This window comes from Bufo bufo, chromosome 1, assembly GCF_905171765.1.
Source record: "Bufo bufo chromosome 1, aBufBuf1.1, whole genome shotgun sequence".
Taxonomy (NCBI): Eukaryota; Metazoa; Chordata; class Amphibia; order Anura; family Bufonidae; genus Bufo; species Bufo bufo.
Window position 1 is genome coordinate 86,984,988 of NC_053389.1, and position 20,849 is coordinate 87,005,836.

Genomic DNA, 20,849 nt, shown 5'->3' on the forward strand with positions numbered 1-20,849 from the left:
GAGTTAAGAACATGAAAATACTTAAATAATTATTTATTATAAATATATTTCCAAATACCTATCATTAGTTATAATGCCCCAATTTGTCTAGGGTGCAATCATCAGGACAAATAAAATGGCCGCCGTCCTATTAGTGCACACAAATCCTGTCCTAATAACACAGTAGGACAAGTTACTTCAGGGCACTTAGCTGCCTCATCCTCCTCTCCTACTTGTCAGGGATTATGGTTCTGGGTACAGCTGATAAACTCTTCAGCTGAATCTCTGTAGGAATGGAGTTCATGAGGAGACATGAAGTACAGAGATGACGGACAGGACAGACTGTGGTAATGGAGACTGCATTCAAGTACTGCTGCTCATTACCTCCACCAACCTCTCTGTACTTCATGTTTCCTCATGAACTCCATTCCTACAGAGATTCATTCAGCTGGAGATCATATTAAACTGTATTCAGCATCATAATCCCTCAGGAGGAAGGAGCATGTAGCTCCGAAACCCATTTGGTAATTGTGCAGCAAGCAGTGAAACAGAAGTGTTCGCAATAGACTACAGCCCCTGATCTTGGCAAGACAGCTTGTCCTTTTTTAATCATTTAGATACATTGGAAGCGAACAACGATTCAGCATCCATCACCTGTAAACTAGTCTCCGGTGACTGAACAACGCCGTAGCTCCCAACCGTGGTGAGCCGGCGAGCGCAGTAGCAAGTATGCAGTGAGTGTAGCAACACAGTTGCAGATTAAAGATACAAGCTAACATCCACTGGACTGGTAATGTACTGATAATTGGCTACAATAGCCATTATAAATGAGGTAGTTCTGTTCATTGTGATACATCAATTTAAGAATAACCAGCCATTGTGACATCTAAATTTCTAACCGTCATAAATCGTTAAAACAACACTGTTTCTTTTTTTGTTACAATTATAAATGGACACCAGCATCTAGACTATTTATCGTAATATAGACTAATACCAATATACCATAATTTTGGACTTCAATTAAATGCTGTATCTGCTATTTATGCAATACGGATTTTACGGATCAATACAGATTGTTGTTTTATAGTGGTATTTTGGGTCTAATATCTTGTTCTTTTAGGTGATATTGTTTAGTAGGATACAATTTGACCATATATTTTAAGTGGGGCTTGTTTTTGGTCTATCCTGAGCATAGGCCACCACTTAAAAAACTCCGGACAACCCTTTTAAAGGAGGTAACGCGACAGGACTACTGGAGAACACAGGCAAGTCACATTCCAGAAAAAGAGTACCTGATGTAACTGCGCCTCTGTATACATCTAGCTTGTCACACTTTACCGCATCCTAGTCAGTAATCACAAGTCTATCACAACACTATTTAAGATCATGAATTCATTAAAACTGGACTGTGGTCTGCACTGTATGGTTTGGTCAGTAGTTGTTCTTCTATTTCACAGTTGACTCATGTTCTTGGACTTCTTATTCTTTCCATAAAACGTTTTCACTAAATAATCTAATATTTCCTCATTAGAGCCTCCAGTTCTTCATTACTTCACTTACATCACTGCTTCCAAAGAGCAATACAGCCGTTGAAGCCTTAAGAGGATTGCCTTCAGCTTTGTGCACAGCAGCTTCATGTTCTGGGAGAGGACTTTGCACTAAGCAGAGTAACATGTGGGATTCAACAATAACATCTAAGAAGAGAAAAAGAGACACATGAGAGAGCAGTTTTGTAACAGACTATAGCAGCCACCTGTTTTGTAGAAGACGCTCCAGACTACACAATCTGACTGCTGTTATATGCGGCTCCAGACTATGCATACAGACTGCCTTTATAGGGGGTCTATAGACTACACAACCAAACTGCTCTTATAGGAGGGGTGCCCTAGACTATACAACCAGACTGCTGTTATAGGGGGCCCTCCAGATTATACAGCCAGACTGATCTTATAGGGGGCTCCAGGTATACAACTAGACTGATCATATAAGGGGTTCCAGACTATACAGCTGGAATTTCCTTATAGGGGGCTTCAGACTATTCAGCCAGACTGTTGTTATAGGTGCCCCAGACTATACAACCAGACTGCTGTTATAGGGGGCCCTCCAGATTGTACAGCCAGACTGATCTTATAGGGGGCTTCAGGTATACAACTAGACTGATCATATAAGGGGCTCCAAACTATACAGCTGGAATTTTCTTATAGGGGGCTTCAGACTATACAGCCAGACTGCTGTTATAGGTGCCCCAGACTATACAACCAGACTGCTGTTAAAGGGGGCCCTCCAGATTATACAGTCAGACTGATCTTATAGGGGGCTCCAGACTATACAACCTGACTACTCTTACAGGGGGTTCCATACTACACAGCCATACTGCAGTTATAGGGGGGTGGATCAGACTATACAGCTACACCGCTCTTATAGATGGCTCTAGACTATACAACTGGACTTCTCAAATAGGGGCTCCAGACTATACAGAGAGGCTGCTCATATATGGGGCCCCAAACTACACAACTAGACTTTTATAAGGGGTGCTCTAGACTATGCAACCAGACTGCTCTTATGGAAGGTTCCAGACTATACATCTAGACTACTTATAAAAAGAGTTCTTGACCATACAACCAGACTGCTCCTTTAGGGGGCTCCAGAATATATAACCTGGCTGCTCTTATAAAGGACCCCAGACTACACAGCCAGCCTGTGGTTATGCGGGGCTACAGACTACACAACCAGGCTGTTGTTATAGGGGGTTCCCCAGACTACACAACCAGACTGTTCATATAGGGGGCTCCAGACTATACAACCAGACTGTTCATATAGGGGGCTCCAGACTACACAACCAGACTGTTCCTACAGAGGGCTCCAGACTATACAGTCCGACTGCTGTTATAGGTTTTGCTCTGTGATCCCTTGATAAAGTTGTGTACACAGAGAAACATGTCGGGAGTGGGGGGCATAGACTACTTTTAAATGAGAGTCCGTTTTCTGTGCTTTGCAAATACTATGTGACCTGCAGGGTATGATTATTAGTTGTTTCACATTGCTGTTGGCCTTTTTAGCTATTCACAGTTGTTGCCATCTTTACACTGCCAGCTGCCAGAGCCCTATTTAACCCATAGCACATTAATGTGAGCTGGGTTTTAACCCTTGGAAGTTTTTATGGAATTTCATTAAAAGTGAATTTTTTTTCCTAGTATCTATTGTTGATAAAATGAAATAAGGGTAGAAATGTTTTCCTTTGGCAATTTGTCTGATTACCCTAGAGGTTATACCAACACCTGTTTTTTTGACATTTATTATAAGGGGTGCTCCAGACTATACAAACTGACTGCTGATATAGGGGGTGCTCCAGACTAAATAGCCAGACTGCTCTTATAGGTGGTGCTCCAGACCATACAGACTACATATATAAGGGGTGGTCCAGACTATACAGCCAGACTGCTGTTATAGGGGGCACTCCAGACTACATAGACTGATTTCATAGGGGCGATCCAGACTACACAGCCAGACTGCTGTTATAGGGGGCACTCCAGACTACGTAGACTGCTGACATAGGAGGCGCTCCAGACTACACAGCCAGACTGCTGTTATAGGGGGCACTCCAGATTACACAGACTGCTGACATAGGAGGCGCTCCAGACTACACAGCCAGACTGCTGTTATAGGGAGCACTCCAGACTAAATAGCCAGACTGCTCTTATAGGTGGTGCTCCAGACTAAATAGCCAGACTGCTCTTATAGGTGGTGCTCCAGACCATACAGACTACATATATAAGGGGTGGTCCAGACTCTACAGCCAGACTGCCGTTATAGGGGGCACTCCAGACTACATAGACTGCTTTCATAGGGGCGATCCAGACTACACAGCCAGACTGCTGTTATAGGGGGCACTCCAGACTACGTAGACTGCTGACATAGGAGGAGCTCCAGACTACACAGCCAGACTGCTGTTATAGGGGGCACTCCAGACTACACAGACTGCTGACATAGGGGGCGCTCCAGACTACACAGCCAGTCTGCTGTTATAGGGGGCACTCCAGACTACACAGACTGCTGACATAGGAGGCGCTCCAGACTACACAGCCAGACTGCTGTTATAGGGGGCACTCCAGACTACACAGACTGCTGACATAGGGGGCACTCCAGACTACACAGCCAGACTGCTGTTATAGAGGCCACTCCAGACTACACAGACTGCTGACATACGAGGCGCTCCAGACTACACAGCCAGACTGCTGTTATAGGGGGCACTCCAGACTACATAGACTCCTGACATAGGAGGCGCTCCAGACTACACAGCCAGACTGCTGTTATAGGGGGAACTCCAGACTACATAGACTGCTGTTATAGGGGGCACTCCAGACTACATAGACTGCTGACATAGGAGGCGCTCCAGACTACACAGCCAGACTGCTGTTATAGGGGGCACTCCAGACTACACAGACTGCTGACATAGGAGGAGTTCCAAAATACACAGCCAGACTTCTGTTGTATGGAGGAGCTCCACTCTACCCAGTCAGACTGCTGTTACAGGGGGTGCTCCATGGCTGACTGTGTAATACATAGATGGTTTGGCTCCTCTAGCCATGAAATAAAAGAATACAAACCAGAGAAACTTGGCCGTTTACTGGGATCTTGATACCAGCACCTCTTCATTAAGTCAATCATCTGCTGACATTCCACTGGACGATTCTCAGAAATATCCTCCAAAGGAGGCCGATGTCCTGCTGCTACTTTTATTATCACAGTCATCATGCTGTTCCCTAAGAATATAGAGATCATTATATCCCATTAGGTAACTTTTGCAGTATCCTGTATAAGTAGAGGCCAAACAAGTTGTATTGATTTGAAATAATTTCAGCTATTACATTATTATGAAATGATTTTAATAAAGTATTATTATTATTATTATTATTATTATTATCATAATTAACAGAACAGCAGGAAACATACTGCTGGTAAAAGTTACAAATGTCCAAAAAGCTGGACGACCTCTTAAAAAAAATGGTCACACTTGGAACTGCATGCAAAAAAACTGTAGAATATACAGTAGCATCAAAGGGAATCCGATTTTTTTTTTATCTCATCCACACACTGCTTACAGTTCCCACAATGCAAATCTGAAGCACTTAAGCATCACACAATTCTGTCTGATTTCGACCAGATACTGTACTGTACACTCAGAGTGATATTGGGTTGAAACCTATGGTTATTGTGCATTATAACACAAAGCAACTAGAGAAAAAATGTTTATTTGTTCTTTTTAACATGATATTTGGTGAGAGATTGCATAACTAGTACAAATGATAGAACTAATATGCATTCAGTTAACTCACGTGAACAAATCCTCACATACAGTACAAGACTTAATAAGCAAGCAGAAACCTTATAAGGAAGAGTTCCTGAAGGAAATTTCTAAGAAAGAAATCCACACTCACTCCAGCAGTAAACTTAGGATATTATAAATGTTGTTCACCCATGGTATTTACCCACGATACATTCCGGCATGAAATAATTGCACAGCCTTCATTTTCTTCTTTGTGCCCCTTCTCTTTCATTTCATGCAGTCACTGTATATTTATGCGCTCCGCACTTTCCATTCAGGTGAACGCATTGCAGAAATTTCAATTTGACAGAAAGGGCGTAAAAACCAAATTTACCTATAAAAGGCTTTTTCTGAGTCAGAAGCTCCCACATAACAATGGAAAAGCTGAAAAACAGAGAAAACACAGAATAATGACTCCATGGTTGACAACTACAATATATTTTTTCTGCTTTGTGTCATCCTTACACTTTTCAAAATAGGTCACTTATTCCGAATATTTCCAACCGAGACACAAACCGTAAAATTGATGATTCATCTGAGAAGGGATCTGGTCTAAGGGCGCTTTCAGTTTTATCTATGTGATGTATTGTGTATATATTTGATCTGCATTGTGTGATCACTAGAGAAGAGCAAAGTTTTCAAAACTTCGATTCGGCTTCTTGACTGAATTTCACAAAGAAATTTGCTTTGTGCATTTCCTTGTGAGCAGCAAGCGCAATGATAGAAAACGGTGATGGTGCTGCTCCCCGTCACTGAACCCATCAGATGAGGCGTTCATTGCTGATCGCAGAATTTGAGATGACCATTGAGGGCTGACAAGGGTTAATCAGTAAAAAAATAAAATAAAATACTCACTTTATCCATTTGCTCGCAAAGAGTCTGCCGTGGCCATCTTGATTGAAGATCCAGTCTGGAAACTTGTGCAGTGCGTGATGACGTCATCACATTGGCCAGCGTGGTGATGTCATACATCACAGCGTGCAATATTTTTTATGTGGGATATTCATTCAAGATATTCTGACCTCAAATTCTGCTCTAGTCCTCATCCCCCAAGAATCCAAAGGTCCCCATTGTGTCGTTCTATTGTCTACAACACAAAGTGCTTGCATTTTGGTACTGACATTTAAACGCATTTTATTTTATTTTTTGCTGTGTACCTGGTTAAGGGGAGTGGTTTGTGCTCCCAGGTGCTATTAATTGCATTGCTGGACTCTTCCTGAGCTCGCTCTAGTGGGCTTGTGAATAAGTGGAGTTTAAAGAAAAAGAGTTTTTAAGACAAGGAGCAACAAACTAAGGTTTGATAGATTTTCGTTGGCTTGATTCTAGCTAGTTCTCAAACTGCAGAAGACAGGGTCTAAATCTTACCTCATATTTACTGTTTTCCTTCTTTACTGTTCACCCCATCTAAACATGTGCTCCATGGACAATGCTACTAAGGGTCCATTCACACGTCCGTAGAATGGGTCCGGATCATTCATTCTCTATGGGGCCCGAAGAGATGCGGACAGCACACAGTGTGCTGTCGGCATCCGCATTTCCGGAGCGTAGCCTCGATTTTCCCGGGCCGCGGCTCTCGAAAAAAATGGAACATGTTCTATTCTTGTCCGCTATCGCAGTTCTATGGGGGTGCCGGCCGGATGTATTGTGGATCCGCAATTTGCGGATCCGCAATACACTACAGACGTGTGAATGGACCCTAAGTGTGTGTCCTGTGCAATGTATGCGTGCCTTGAAGAGCCATTCGAGGGTGAATACATTTGCACTAGATGCAATCATGTTGCATATTTGGAAGCTCAGATCTTGGATCTAAATAAGCAGCTTGAAATACTTAGGGGCATTGAAAACCCGGAGAGAGACTTAGACCTCACTGTGCAGGCAATGACTGGGGTCAGTGAAATGGAGGTGGGAGGAGAAGGGCAAGATAAAGACTATCAGGTCAGAAGTTGGGTTAATTTAGGAAGAAGGGGTAGAGGGAAAAGTTCCAGGAGGCTAGTAATAGTAATTTAAAATGTACTGTATATTCACAAATGCCAGAAGTCTAGATAGCAAAATGGGGGAGCTGAAGGCTATGGTACTAGAAGAACACATAGATGTAGTTGGTGTGGCTGAGACATGGTTGGACTCTTCGGATCACTGGGCTGTAGATATTGAGGGTTTTACACTATTTAGGAAAGACAGGATCAATAGAAAAGGTGGTGGTGTGTGCCTGTATGTGAGGAGTGATCTAATGACAAGTGTGAAAAAGGCAATTGTGGGTGCGGATGGTGAGGCTGTGAAAACCCTATGGGTGGAAGTTCAAAGGGATATATACACTGAAAAATAATACTTGGTGTAGTCTACAGACCCCCTAACGTCACAGAGACGATAGAAATGCAACTGTATAACCAAATAGAGCAGGCTGCACAGGCTGGTACAGTGGTCATAATGGGAAATTTTAACTTCCCAGACATTGACTCAACCGCATAGTTCTGCCTCAACTGCAAAGTTGATAAGATTCCTCAACTTGCTGCAGGACCACTTTATGGGCCAGTTTGTAGAAGCTCCCACTAGGGGCGATGCTCTGTTGGATCTGGTAATTTCTAATGATGCAGAGCTTGTTGGAAATGTTACTGTTCGAGAAACACTAGGTAATAGTGACCACAATATAATTATATTCCCCCTAAACTATAAGAAGCAAACTCTGTCAGGCAGAGCAAAGACACTGAATTTTAAAAAGGCTAATTTCCCTGGTCTATAATTTCCTGTGGAGGACCTAGATCCTTTTTTGAATATGGTCACCACATTTGTCTTGCGCCAATCACTTGGCACTGCACCAGTACCTAGAGAATCTTTAAAAATTATAAACAGGGGCATAGCAATTACTGAACTGACCTCTTTAAGCACTCTTGGGTGTAATCCATCTGGACCCTCAGCCTTGTTAATGTTCACATTTATTTAACTTATCTTGGACCATATCTATAGTTAGCCAATAGAGTATATTACTGGATTTACTAACAGCCCCAGTACCACAGATATCAGCTCCTTTCTCTTCATTTGTATTTACAGAGCTAAAAAAAACATTTAGTAACTCTGCCTTTTTCTTATGTTCAATGAGTAACCCCCCTTTACCATTATTTAGGGGACCTACCTGCTCAGACCTTGGATTTTTTGCATTTATACAATTAAATAATTTTTGGGGATTTGTTTTTCTCTCTTTTGACACCTGCTGTTCATTTTGTATTTTTGTTCATTTTATCTCATTTTTACAGATTTTATTAAGCCCTTTGTAAAAATCAAAAACCATAGCTGACCCCTCAGATTTATCATTTCTAAATCCTTTTTTTTTTTGTCTTTTATTGCCCTTTTTATAGTACGTAGCTGTAAGCCATGGGGGTTTAATTTTAGCCGTTTATTCTTGTTACCTAAAGGAATACATTTTTTAGTGCAATTTATCAATGTGGATTTAAAGCTCTCCCATTTATCCTCAGTGTTATTATGTGACAGTAGATGCTCCCAGTCTATGCCCTTAAATGCTGCCCTCAACCCAGTTAGTTTAACTTCTGTTGTGGGAAAAATGTTTGAAGGACTCTTAAGGAACTATATACAGGAGTATGTGACTGTAAATAATATTATAAGTGATAACCAACATAGGTTTACCAAGGACAGAAGTTGTCAGACTAACCTGATTTGTTTTCATGAGGAGGTGAGTAGTAGCCTAGACAGAGGAGCAGCTGTGGATGTAGTGTTTCTGAATTTTGCAAAGGCTTTTGATACTGTCCTTCATAGACATTTGATAGAAAAGTAAGGTCTATAGGCTTGGAAAGTATAGTTTGTAATTGGATTGAAAACTAGATGAAGGACCGTGTCCAGAGAGTTGTGGTCAATGATTCCTATTCACAATTGTCCCGGGTTATAAGTGGTAGACCCCAAGGTTTAGTGCTGGGTCCTCTATTATTTAATTTATTTATTAATGATATCGAGTACAGGATTAATAGCGCAATTTCTATTTTTGCAAATGACACTAAGCTATGTTGTACTGTACAGTCTATGGAAGATGTCCATAAACTACAAGCTGACTTGAACACTCTGAGTGATTGGGCATCAACTTGGCAAATGAGGTTTAATGTGGATAAATGTAAAGTTATGCATCTTGGTAGTAATAATCTCTGTGCTTCATATGTCCTAGGGGATGTAACACTGGGGGAGTCACTTGTAGAGAAGGATTTGGGTGTCCTTGTAGATCATAGACTGAATAACAGCATACAATGTCAATCAGCTGCTTCTAAGGCCACTAGGATATTGGCATGGACTCGCGAGGCAGGGATGTAATACTGCCACTTTACAAAGCTTTGGTGCGGCCTCATCTGGAATATGCAGTTCAGTTTTTGGCACCAGTCATAGAAAGGACGCACTGCAGCTAGAAAAAGTACAGAGGAGAGCGACTAAATTGATAAAGGGCATGGAGGATCTTAGTTATGAAGAAAGAATAAAAAAATTCAATTTATTTAGTCTTGAGAAAAAGACGTCTAAGGAGGGACATGATTAATAGTGTTGGGCGCGAATATTTGAATTGCGAAGATTTTTTTTTTCATCAGTAACCTCCCTTATTGCTTGTGGCCAATGAGAAGGCTGCAATGTCTTTGTCTGAGCTTAGCAACAACCCTAGCAACCAATAGGAAAGTTGCCTACCCCTTACTATATAAGCACCTCCCCAGCAGCCATTTTCTACAGTTTTTTAAAGTTCTGAGAGAGACAGCAGTGTCATTGCTGAGCTCTGTGCTTTCCACACTACAGTAGATAGATAGTTAGATAGCTTATATATAAAATACAGATAGTCAGTGGGAGATAGTCAGTGTAGGTTATATCCTGATATAGTGTAGCTGTTGCAAAGCAGTGTGTTAGGTAGTGTGATAGGTTCTGCTGTCCATACATACAGTCATGGCCAAAAGTTTTGAGAATGACACAAATATTAGTTTTCACAAAGTTTGCTGCTAAACTGCTTTTAGATCTTTGTTTCAGTTGTTTCTGTGATGTAGTGAAATATAATTACACGCACTTCATACGTTTCAAAGACTTTTATCGACAATTACATGACATTTATGCAAAGAGTCAGTATTTGCAGTGTTGGCCCTTCTTTTTCAGGACCTCTGCAATTCGACTGGGCATGCTCTCAATCAACTTCTGGGCCAATTCCTGACTGATAGCAACCCATTCTTTCATAATCACTTCTTGGAGTTTGTCAGAATTAGTGGGTTTTTGTTTGTCCACCCGCCTCTTGAGGATTGACCACAAGTTCTCAATGGGATTAAGATCTGGGGAGTTTCCAGGCCATGGACTCAAAATGTCAATGTTTTGGTCCCCGAGCCACTTAGTTATCACTTTTGCCTTATGGCACAGTGCTCCATCGTGCTGGAAAATGCATTGTTCTTCACCAAACTGTTGTTGGATTGTTGGAAGAAGTTGCCGTTGGAGGGTGTTTTGGTACCATTCTTTATTCATGGCTGTGTTTTTGGGCAAAATTGTGAGTGAGCCCACTCCCTTGGATGAGAAGCAACCCCACACATGAATGGTCTCAGGATGCTTTACTGTTGGCATGACTAAGGACGGATCGTAGCGCTCACCTTTTCTTCTCCGGACAAGCCTTTTTCCAGATGCCCCAAACAATCGGAAAGAGGCTTCATCGGAGAATATGACTTTGCCCCAGTCCTCAGCAGTCCATTCACGATACTTTCTGCAGAAGATCAATCTGTCCCTGATGTTTTTTTTGGAGAGAAGTGGCTTCTTTGCTGCCCTTCTTGACACCAGGCCATCTTCCAAAAGTCTTCGCTTCCCTGTGCGTGCAGATGCGCCCACACCTGCCTGCTGCCATTCATTCCTGAGCAAGCTCTGCACTGGTGGCACTCCGATCCCACAGCTGAATCCTTTTTAGGAGACGATCCTGGCGCTTGCTGGACTTTCTTGGATGCCCTGAAGCCTTCTTAACAAGAATTGAACCTCTCTCCTTGAAGTTCTTGATGATCCTATAAATTGTTGATTGAGGTGCAATCTTAGTAGCCACAATATCCTTGCCTGTGAAGCCATTTTTATGCAACGCAATGATGGCTGCACGCGTTTCTTTGCAGGTCACCATGGTTAACAATGGAAGAACAATTATTTCAAGCATCACCCTCCTTTTAACATGTCAAGTCTGCCATTTTAACCCAATAGCCTGACATAATGATCTCCAGCCTTGTGCTCGTCAACATTCTCACCTGAGTTAACAAGACGATTACTGAAATGATCTCAGCAGGTCCTTTAATGACAGCAATGAAATGCAGTGGAAAGGTTTTTTTGGGATTAAGTTAATTTTCATGGCAAAGAAGGACTATGCAATTTATCTGATCACTCTTCATAACATTCTGGAGTATATGCAAATTGCTATTATAAAAACTTAAGCAGCAACTTTTCCAATTTCCAATATTTATGTAATTCTCAAAACTTTTGGCCACGACTGTACATGCAGACCTGCTAAAATGTGAAGTTTAACGTATTGCACCAAAATATTTGCATCATTAGTGCCGATTAGCGCAATCGTGAATATATTGGAGCACTCTAATTGCATATAAAGCCATTTTTAATGTTCTGCCTTGCCAACCATTTTCTACAATCTCAGGAAACTTCTAGCAGCTTGGAAAATGTAGCAAAAGTGACCCACGCCTGTATTTCGCGCGCATTACGCGAATATTACATTGCCTATTTTTGATAATCAAGAAAATAATCTCGAATTCAATAATATATGTCGAATATTTGCTTAAATATTTGTCAAATATCGCAAATTCAAATATAGCCCCTGCCGCTCATCACCTATTGAAATACATAAATGGGCCATACAAAAAATACAGAGAAAAACTGTTTAATGTAAAATGCCCTCAAAAGTCAAGGGGGCACTGCCTCCGACTGGAGAAGAAAAAGTTCAGTTTCCAGAAGGGTAAACACTTCTTTACTGTAAGAACTGTGAATCTGTGGAATAGTCTTCCTCAGGACGTGGTCACAGCAGGAATAATGAATGGTTTTAAAAAGGGTTTAGATGAATTCTTAAAAGTAAACAACATTAATGCTTATGAAAATGTGTAGAAATCGGAGTCTCACTTCCTTCTGGGATTCGCGTCCCCACCTATCCCTTGGTTGAACTTGATGGACTTATGTCTTTTTTCAACCGTATTAACTATGTAACAACATTTTGTCTATAATGACATCATTATGTCATGTCGGCTGGTGCTACCATGATGCTTTGTCCATAGTAAACAGAATTCAAAAGGTATACTTTTTACATGGAGTATTTTTCAATTTAAGACTAATTCAGGGGGCTTTTACTGACAATGCTTTTTCAAACCCCTTACTGACCACCCATAGGCCTTTTTATGGCAGTCGCTAAGGTGTGTTAATCAAGGATGTCCCTTTTTTACAATTGCCTAGTCTAAGTATTGCCCTGGTTTAGTAGTCTCTTTGTCAACAAAGGGGGTCATTTATCATGCTGAAATACGCTTATATATCCAGCAACAAAATGTATATATAAAATATTATATACTTTATTTTTACATTCTTAAAAACAATTACCCTAAATAAATCTAGTGTGATGGTCGAAGACCTACTGTATCTAATGTATAGAATAAACTTTTATAGATACACAATATTGGGGGTACACATCTATGTATAGGGAAGGGGATCCTTTCCCTAAAGTTACCCTGCAGTTAGACTCAGCCCAGAGACGACCCCTAATGGAGGGGTCTCTCTGTCCTTGTACCTGGGCTACAGCACCCTAGATGGCCCTAGTGGGTCCCTGTATCCTTATTCACTCTAACTGTCTCTAGGCGGGTCTATATACACCAAGGCGTTTCCCCCAGGCTTTTGGTTCCTCAGGGGGTCAATCCCTTGGGTGATTCACATTTAAACATATAGAAACACAAGGTTTCGGATGAAAAATCCATTCAATTACGAGCATGTAGATATCTTCCTCCAACTAGTCATCTCTTAACTTGAGAGTCTTGAAAATACTCGCCCCAATGGGTTTAATCTAACCGTAGCTCCATCATTATAAAACCTTCTGATAAAGGTGGCAATATTTAGGCCCCTGTCACCCAGGCACAGCAGGGGTTCATTCACAACAAAAGGGGGTTCTTGTCACCCAGCAATAGAACAGAGGATTTTGAGAGATTTAGGCCCCTGTCACCCAGGCACGGCCCAGGCACAGCAGGGATTCATTCACGGCAAAAGGGGGTTCATGTCACCCAGCAATACAACAGAGGATTTTGAGAGATTTAGGCCCCTGTCACCCAGGCAAAGCAGGGGTTCATTCACGGCAAAAGGGGGTTCATGTCACCCAGCAATACAACAGAGGCTTTTGAGAGATTTAGGCCCCTGTCACCCAGGCACAGCAGGGGTTCATTCACGGAAAAAGGGGGTTCTTGTCACCCAGCAATAGAACAGAGGATTTTGAGAAATTTAGGCACCTGTCACCCATGCACAGCAGGGGTTCATTCACGGCAAAAGGGGGTACATGTCACCCAGCAATACAACAGAGGATTTTGAGAGATTTAGGCCCCTGTCACCCAGGCACAGCAGGGGTTTGTATACGCCAAAAATGGTAAAATGTCACCCGACAATTGAAAATAAGAATTTTTTCAATTTAGGGCACTAAAATTGGCACTTTTTTGCATTAAAATGGCTCTAAAATAGTCCTTTAGACTAGAGGGATGTAAAAGGCAGTAAAATGTGCTTAAGAGCATGGCAACTGCTCTGCAAACAAATGTGGATAGGGAAATAACTTAAAATGAAATAAAATAACTAAAAATTACAAATTATTAACCTGCAACTCAGAGAAGGAGGTGGATATGGAGTCGGAGGTTTATGAGGCGGTGAATGTGGTGTTGTAGGTGGAGGCATCAATGGAGGAGGAGGAGGTAGCCAACAATGTTTTGTTTTGTTTTTTATTGGGGTAGGTAGCCCCCAAAATATTGGGACAAATAAAAAAATAAAAATAAAAAAAAGAATCATTGCACTTGACTTGAGTACAAGAATGTATGTTTGATGGTGGTATAAATGTCTATTCTGCACAAGGTACAGAAAAGTCTTGTGGGATCCAAGCCTGGTTCATTTTAATTAACGTGAGCTTGTCCACGTTGGCTGTGGACAGGCGGCTGCGTCTGTCTGTAATGATGCCTCCTGCCGTGCTAAATACACGTTCACAGAGTACACTGGCTGCAGGGCAGGCCAGCACCTCCAAGGCATACAGGGCAAGCTCTGGCCATGTGGACAATTTGGAGACCCAGAAGTTGAATGGGGCAGAACCATCAGTCAGTACGTGTAGGCGTGTGCACAGGTACTTTTCCACCATGCTGTTCAAATGCTGCCTCCTGCTAACACGCTCGATATCAGCAGTTGGGGCAGGTTGTTGCGGCGAGGTAACAAAGCTTTTCCACATGTTGGCCATGCTAACCCTGCCTTCTGAGGTGCTGGCGCTGACACAGCTGCTTTGGCGACCTCTTCCTCCTCCCTTGCCTTCGGCTTGTGCTTCCACTTGTCCCCTGGCGTCAGTCGGGAATGCTCTCCGATCACGCTCCAGTGAGGGAATTAAGGACGGCACATTGTCTTTGTAATGGGGATCCAGCAGGGTGGCCACCCAGTAGTCAGCACACGTTAAAATGTGGGCAACTCTGCAGTCGTTGTGCAGGCACTGCAGCATGTAGTTGCTCATGTGTGCTAGGCTGCCCAGAGGTAAGGACAAGCTGTCCTCTGTGGAAGGCGTTTCGTCTGCGTCCTCCGTATCCCCCCAGCCACGCACCAGTGATGGGCCCGAGCTGCGTTGGATACCACCCCGCTGTGAACATGCTTCATACCCATCCTCCTCCTCATCCTCCAGTAGTGGGCCCTGGCTGGCCAAATTTGTACGTGGCCTCTGCTGTTGCGAAAATCCTCTTTCTGAGCCACTTCTAAAAGACTGACCTGAAAGTGTTAGAGATGACCCCTCTTTCTCCTCCTCGTCCTGGGCCACATCCTCTTCCATCATCGCCCTAAGTGTTTTCTCAAGGAGACATAGAAGTGGTATTGTAACGCTGATAACGGCGTCATCGCCACTGCCCATGTTGGTGGAGTACTCGAAACAGCGCAACAGGGCACACAGGTCTCGCATGGAGGCCCAGTCATTGGTGGTGAAGTGGTGCTGTTCCGCAGTGCGACTCACCCGTGCGTGCTGCAGCTGAAACTCCACTATGGCCTGCTGCTGCTTGCACAGTCTCTCCAGCATGTGCAAGGTGGAGTTCAACCTGGTGGGCACGTCGCATATGAGGCGGTGAGCGGGAAGGCCGAAGTTAGGCTGTAGAGAAGACAGCCGAGTGGCGGCAGGATGAGAACGCCGGAAACGCACACAGACGGCCCGCACTTTATGCAGCAGCTCTGACATGTCGGGGTAGTTGTGAATAAATTTCTGCACCACCAAATTCAGCACATGCGCCAGGCAAGGGATGTGCGTCAAACCGGCTAGTCCTAGAGCTGCAACGAGATTTCGCCCATTATCGCACACCACCAGGCCGGGCTTGGGGCCAACTGGCAGCAACCACTCGTCGGTCTGTTGTTCTATACCCCGCCACAACTCCTGCGCGGTGTGGGGCCTGTCTCCCAAACACATCAGTTTCAGAATGGCCTGCTGACGTTTACCCATGGCTATGCGGAAGTTGGTGGTGAAGGTCTGTCGCTGACCGGATTAGGAGGTAGTAGAAGAGGAGGAGGAAGCCGAGTAGGAAGAGGAGGCAACAGGAGGCAAAGAATGATGCCCTGCGATCTTGGGCGGCGGAAGGACATGCGCCAAAAAGCTCTCCGCCTGGGGTCCAGCCGCCACTACATTTACCCAGTGTGCAGTTAGGGAGATATAGCGTCCCTGGCCGTGCTTACTGGTCCACGTATCTGTGGTTAGGTGGACCTTGCCACAGATGGCGTTGCGCAGTGCACACTTGATTTTATCCGATACTTGGTTGTGCAGGGAGGGCACGGCTCTCTTGGAGAAGTAGTGGCGGCTGGGAACGACGTACTGTGGGACACCAAGCGACATGAGCTGTTTGAAGCTGTCCGTCTCCACCAGCCTGAATGACGCATTTCAAAGGCCAGCAGTTTAGAAATGCTGGCATTCAGGGCCAGGGATCGAGGGTGGCTTGGTGGGAATTTACGCTTTCTCTCAAAGGTTTGTGAGATGGAGAGCTGAACGCTTCTGTGTGACATGGTGGAGATGCTTGGTGACGGAGGTGGTGTTGGTGGCACATCCTCTGTTTGCTGGGCGGCAGGTGCCAATGTTTGCTGAGCAGGAGGGGCCTGAGCACTTTCTTGGTTTTGAAGGTGCTTACTCCACTGCAGCCCGTGTCTCGCATGTAGATGCCTGGTCATGCATGTTGTGCTTAGGTTCACAACGTTAATGCCTCGCTTCAGGCTCTGATGGCACAGCGTGCAAACCACTCGGGTCTTGTCATCAGCACATTGTGTGAAGAAATGCAATGCCAGGGAACTCCTTGAAGCTGCCTTAGGTGTGCTCGGTCCCTGGTGGCGGTGGCCAGTAGCATGCAAACTGTTTTGGTGTCGGCTGCTCTGCTTTTGCACCCTGCTCCGGCTTTTGCTACGCTGTTGGCTCATTCTCACCACTGCCTCTTCCTCCGAACTCTAAAAGTCAGTGGCACGACCTTCCCTCCCTGTGGGGTCTAGGACCTCATCATCCCCTGCATCGTCTTCCACCCAGTCTTCCTCCCTGACCTCCTTTTCGGTCTGCACACTGCAGAAAGACGCAGCAGTTGGCACTTGTGTTTCGTCATCATCAGAAACGTGCTGAGGTGGTATTCCCATGTCCTCATCAAAAAACATAAGTGGTTGTGTGTCAATGCATTCTATGTCTTCCACCCCTGGGGAAGGGCTAGGTGGATGCCCTTGGGAAACCCTGCCAGCAGAGTCTTCAAACAGCCTAAGAGACTGCTGCATGACTTGAGGCTCAGACAGGTTCCCCGATATGCATGGGGGTGATGTGACAGACTGATGGGCATGGGTTTCAGGCGCCACCTGTGCGCTTTCTGCAGAAGACTGGGTGGGAGATAATGTAAACGTGCTGGATCCACTGTTGGCCACCCAATTGACTAGCGCCTGTACTTGCTCAGGCCTTACCATCCTTAGAACGGCATTAGGCCCGACCAAATATCGCTGTAGATTCTGGCGGCTACTGGGACCTGAGGTAGTAGGATCAGTAGTACTTGTAGCTGTGGCAGAACGGCCACGTCCTCTCCCTGCACCAGAGGCTCCACCAACACCACCACCACGACCATGACCTCGTCCCTTATTAGATGTTTGCCTCATAGTTAGCGTTCACAAAGCAAAGTAAAAAGTGGTTAAGTATGTTAAAAATAATTAACCGCCAATATAAACCCTGATGTAGGGTATTGCACTCTATTTTTTTTAAAACTCTATATGACAGCGGTATTTGTGGCCTAAATGTGACACTCACTTATGCACGTCTTATCCCAGATGTGCAGTGTATTAGAGGTTTTTTTACACCAGTAACCAAAAAGCCGTATTTATGGCCTAAATGTGACAGTCACTTATGCTTGTCTAATCCCAGATGTGCAGTATATTAGAGGGTTTTTTCACCCCAGTAACCATAAAGCCGTATTTCTGGCCTAAATGTGACAGTCACTTATGCTTATCTAAGCCCAGATGTGCAGTATATCAGAGGGTTTTTTCACCCCATTAACCAAAAAGCCGTATTTCTGGCCTAAATGTGACAGTCACTTATGCACGTCTAATCCTAGATATGCAGTATATCAGAGGCTTTTTTCACCCCAGTAACCAAAAAGCTGTATTTCTGGCCTAAATGTTACAGTCACTTATGCTTGTCTAATCCCAGATGTGCAGTAAATTAGAGGGTTTTTTCACACCAGTAACCAAAAAGCTGTATTTCTGTCCTAAATGTAACAGTCACTTATGCATGTGTAATCCCAGATGTGCAGTATATCAGAGGCTTTTTTCACCCCAGTATGCTAAAGCCGTATTTATGGCCTAAATGTGACAGTCACTTATGCATGTGTAATCCCAGATGTGCAGTATATTAGAGGGTTTTTTCACCCTAACCAAAAAGCTGTATTTCTGTCCTAAATATGACAGTCACTTATGCACGTGTAATCCCAGATGTGCAGTATATTAGAGGGTTTTTTACCCCAGTATTCCAAAGACGTATTTATGGTCTAAATGTGACAGTCACTTATGCACGTGTAATCCCAGATGTGCAGTATATGAGAGGCTTTTTTCACCTCAGTATGCCAAAGCCATATTTATGGCCTAAATGTGACAATCACTTATGCTTATCTAATCCCAGATGTGCAGTATATTAGAGGGTTTTTTCACCCTAACCAAAAAGCTGTATTTCTGGCCTAAATGTGACAGTCACTTATGCACGTCTAATCCTAGATATGCAGTATATCAGAGGCTTTTTTCACCCCAGTATTCCAAAGCCGTATTTATGGCCTAAATGTGACAGTCACTTATGTACGTGTAATCCCAGATGTGCAGTATATGAGAGGCTTTTTTCACCTCAGTATGCCAAAGCCATATTTATGGCCTAAATGTGACAGTCACTTATGCACGTGTAATCCCAGATGTGCAGTATATTAGAGGGTTTTCTCACCCTAACCAAAAAGCTGTATTTCTGTCCTAAATGTGACAGTCACTTATGCTTGTCTAATCCCAAATGTGCAGTATATTAGAGGGTTTTTTCACCCTAACCAAAAAGCTGTATTTCTGTCCAAAATGTGACAGTCACTTATGCTTGTCTAATCCCAGATGTGCAGTATTTCAGAGGCTTTTTTTTACCCCAGTAAGCCAAAGCTGTATTTCTGGACTTGCAGATAGCCTGTGCTGGTGCACTATCGTTGCATAAAATGGCTGCCGATCATGTATTGATATTGACTAACTGAAGAAAAAAAAAATCGTTTTCAGCAGTAGTTGGCTCAGGGCAGGCTTAAAAAGTACATAAACCAGTTCTTGATAAGATTGCTCCCTGATCTCTCCCTCACAGCAGCTGATACCTCTCCCTACACTAATCAGAGCAGAGTGACGGGCGGCGCTACGTGACTCCAGCTTAAATAGAGGCTGGGTCACATGCTGCAGTTGTCCAATCACAGTCATGCCAATAGTAGGCATGGCTGTGATGGCCTTTTAGGGCAAGTAGTATGACGCTTGTTGATTGGCTGCTGTGCAGCCTTTCAAAAAGCGCCAAGATAGCGCCAAACACCGAACCCAAACTTTTACGTAAATGTTCAGGTTCGGGTCCGAGTGCCGAAAAACCTAAAGTTTGGTACGAACCCAAACTTTACAGTTCGGGTTCGCTCAACTCTACTCGTGTGCCCTTAGAAGCCATCAGAGCCATGCCTACTAATGGCATTGCTGTGATTTGCCAGTGCAGTATGTGACCCAGCCTCTATATAAGCTGGAGTCACGTAGTGCTGCACGTCATTCTGCTCTGATTAGTGTAGGGATACGATGCTGCTGCTGTGAGGGAGAGAATAGGACAGAATCTTTAATCTGAAGTGCTTGTTAACTCAGTGATCTACCTAGATTTTGTTTTGTGGGTGCAGTGCACAATATTTTTACCCTACCCTGAGCCCAGTGACCCAGAAAAATAACTTTTATCCATCGGTTAGCTAGGTGGGCGGCGGCAGCCATTTTATGCAAGTTCTGTGCACCAGCACAGCATACTGTATGTGCATTTGTGACAGTCAAATAGAAGCTTGAAATACTGCAATTATATTCTGGGTTTTAAAAAAATTACCCATTTTTGGCAAGACCCTACATCTGTGGCCTTTGCAGCTTTTGTCTGTGTGCAATTTAAGCTTGAAATACTGCAATAAATTTCTGGGTTTTAAAAAACAAAATACTAAATTTTACAGCCCTGGTTTCATCTCTCAGTGTGAAATACAAGCGTTTGATACTGCTGTCATATTCTGTTATTTGAAAAATACCCATTTAGGGCAAAATCCTAATTTTGCAGCGTTTGCTGAATCTGTCATTGTTAAATACAAGCTTTAAATACTTCAATAATTTTCTAGGTTTTAAAAAACACCCATTTTTGACAACATCCTACATCTGGGGCCTATGCCGCATTAGTCAGTGTGCAATTTAAGCTTGAAATACAGCAATAATTTTCTGGGTTTTAAAAAACATCCTTTTTGGGCAAAAGAATACATTTTACAGCCCTTTTTGCATCTGTCAGTGTGAAATACAAGCGATAGATACTACGGTCATATTCTGTTATTTAAAAAACACCCATTTAGAGCAAAATACTAAATTTGCGGCCTATGCTGCATTTGTCATTGTTAAATACAAGCTTGAAATACTTCAATAATTTTCTGGGTTTTAAAAAAAAAAAAACATTTTTGGCAATACCCTCCATCTGGGGCCTATGCCGCATTAGTCAGTGTGCAATTTAGGTTTGAAATATAGCAATAATTTTCTGGGTTTTAAAAAACACCCTTTTTGGGCAAAATACTAAATTTTACAGCCCTTG

General features: G+C 43.4%; 1 protein-coding gene across 1 annotated transcript in view; it reads right to left on the reverse strand.

Annotated features, from left to right (window-relative positions):
- The window catches only part of ANKK1 (ankyrin repeat and kinase domain containing 1), a 164,921-nt gene that overhangs the window by 14,925 nt on the left and 129,147 nt on the right, over window positions 1-20,849 (reverse strand). The window contains exons 4-6 of the mRNA XM_040426855.1: window positions 5,640-5,689; window positions 4,587-4,742; window positions 1,540-1,673 (exon numbers count right to left, since the gene is read on the reverse strand). Of these exons, the coding sequence (XP_040282789.1) occupies window positions 1,540-1,673; window positions 4,587-4,742; window positions 5,640-5,689 (340 nt within the window). The remainder of the gene's footprint in view (window positions 1-1,539; window positions 1,674-4,586; window positions 4,743-5,639; window positions 5,690-20,849) is intronic.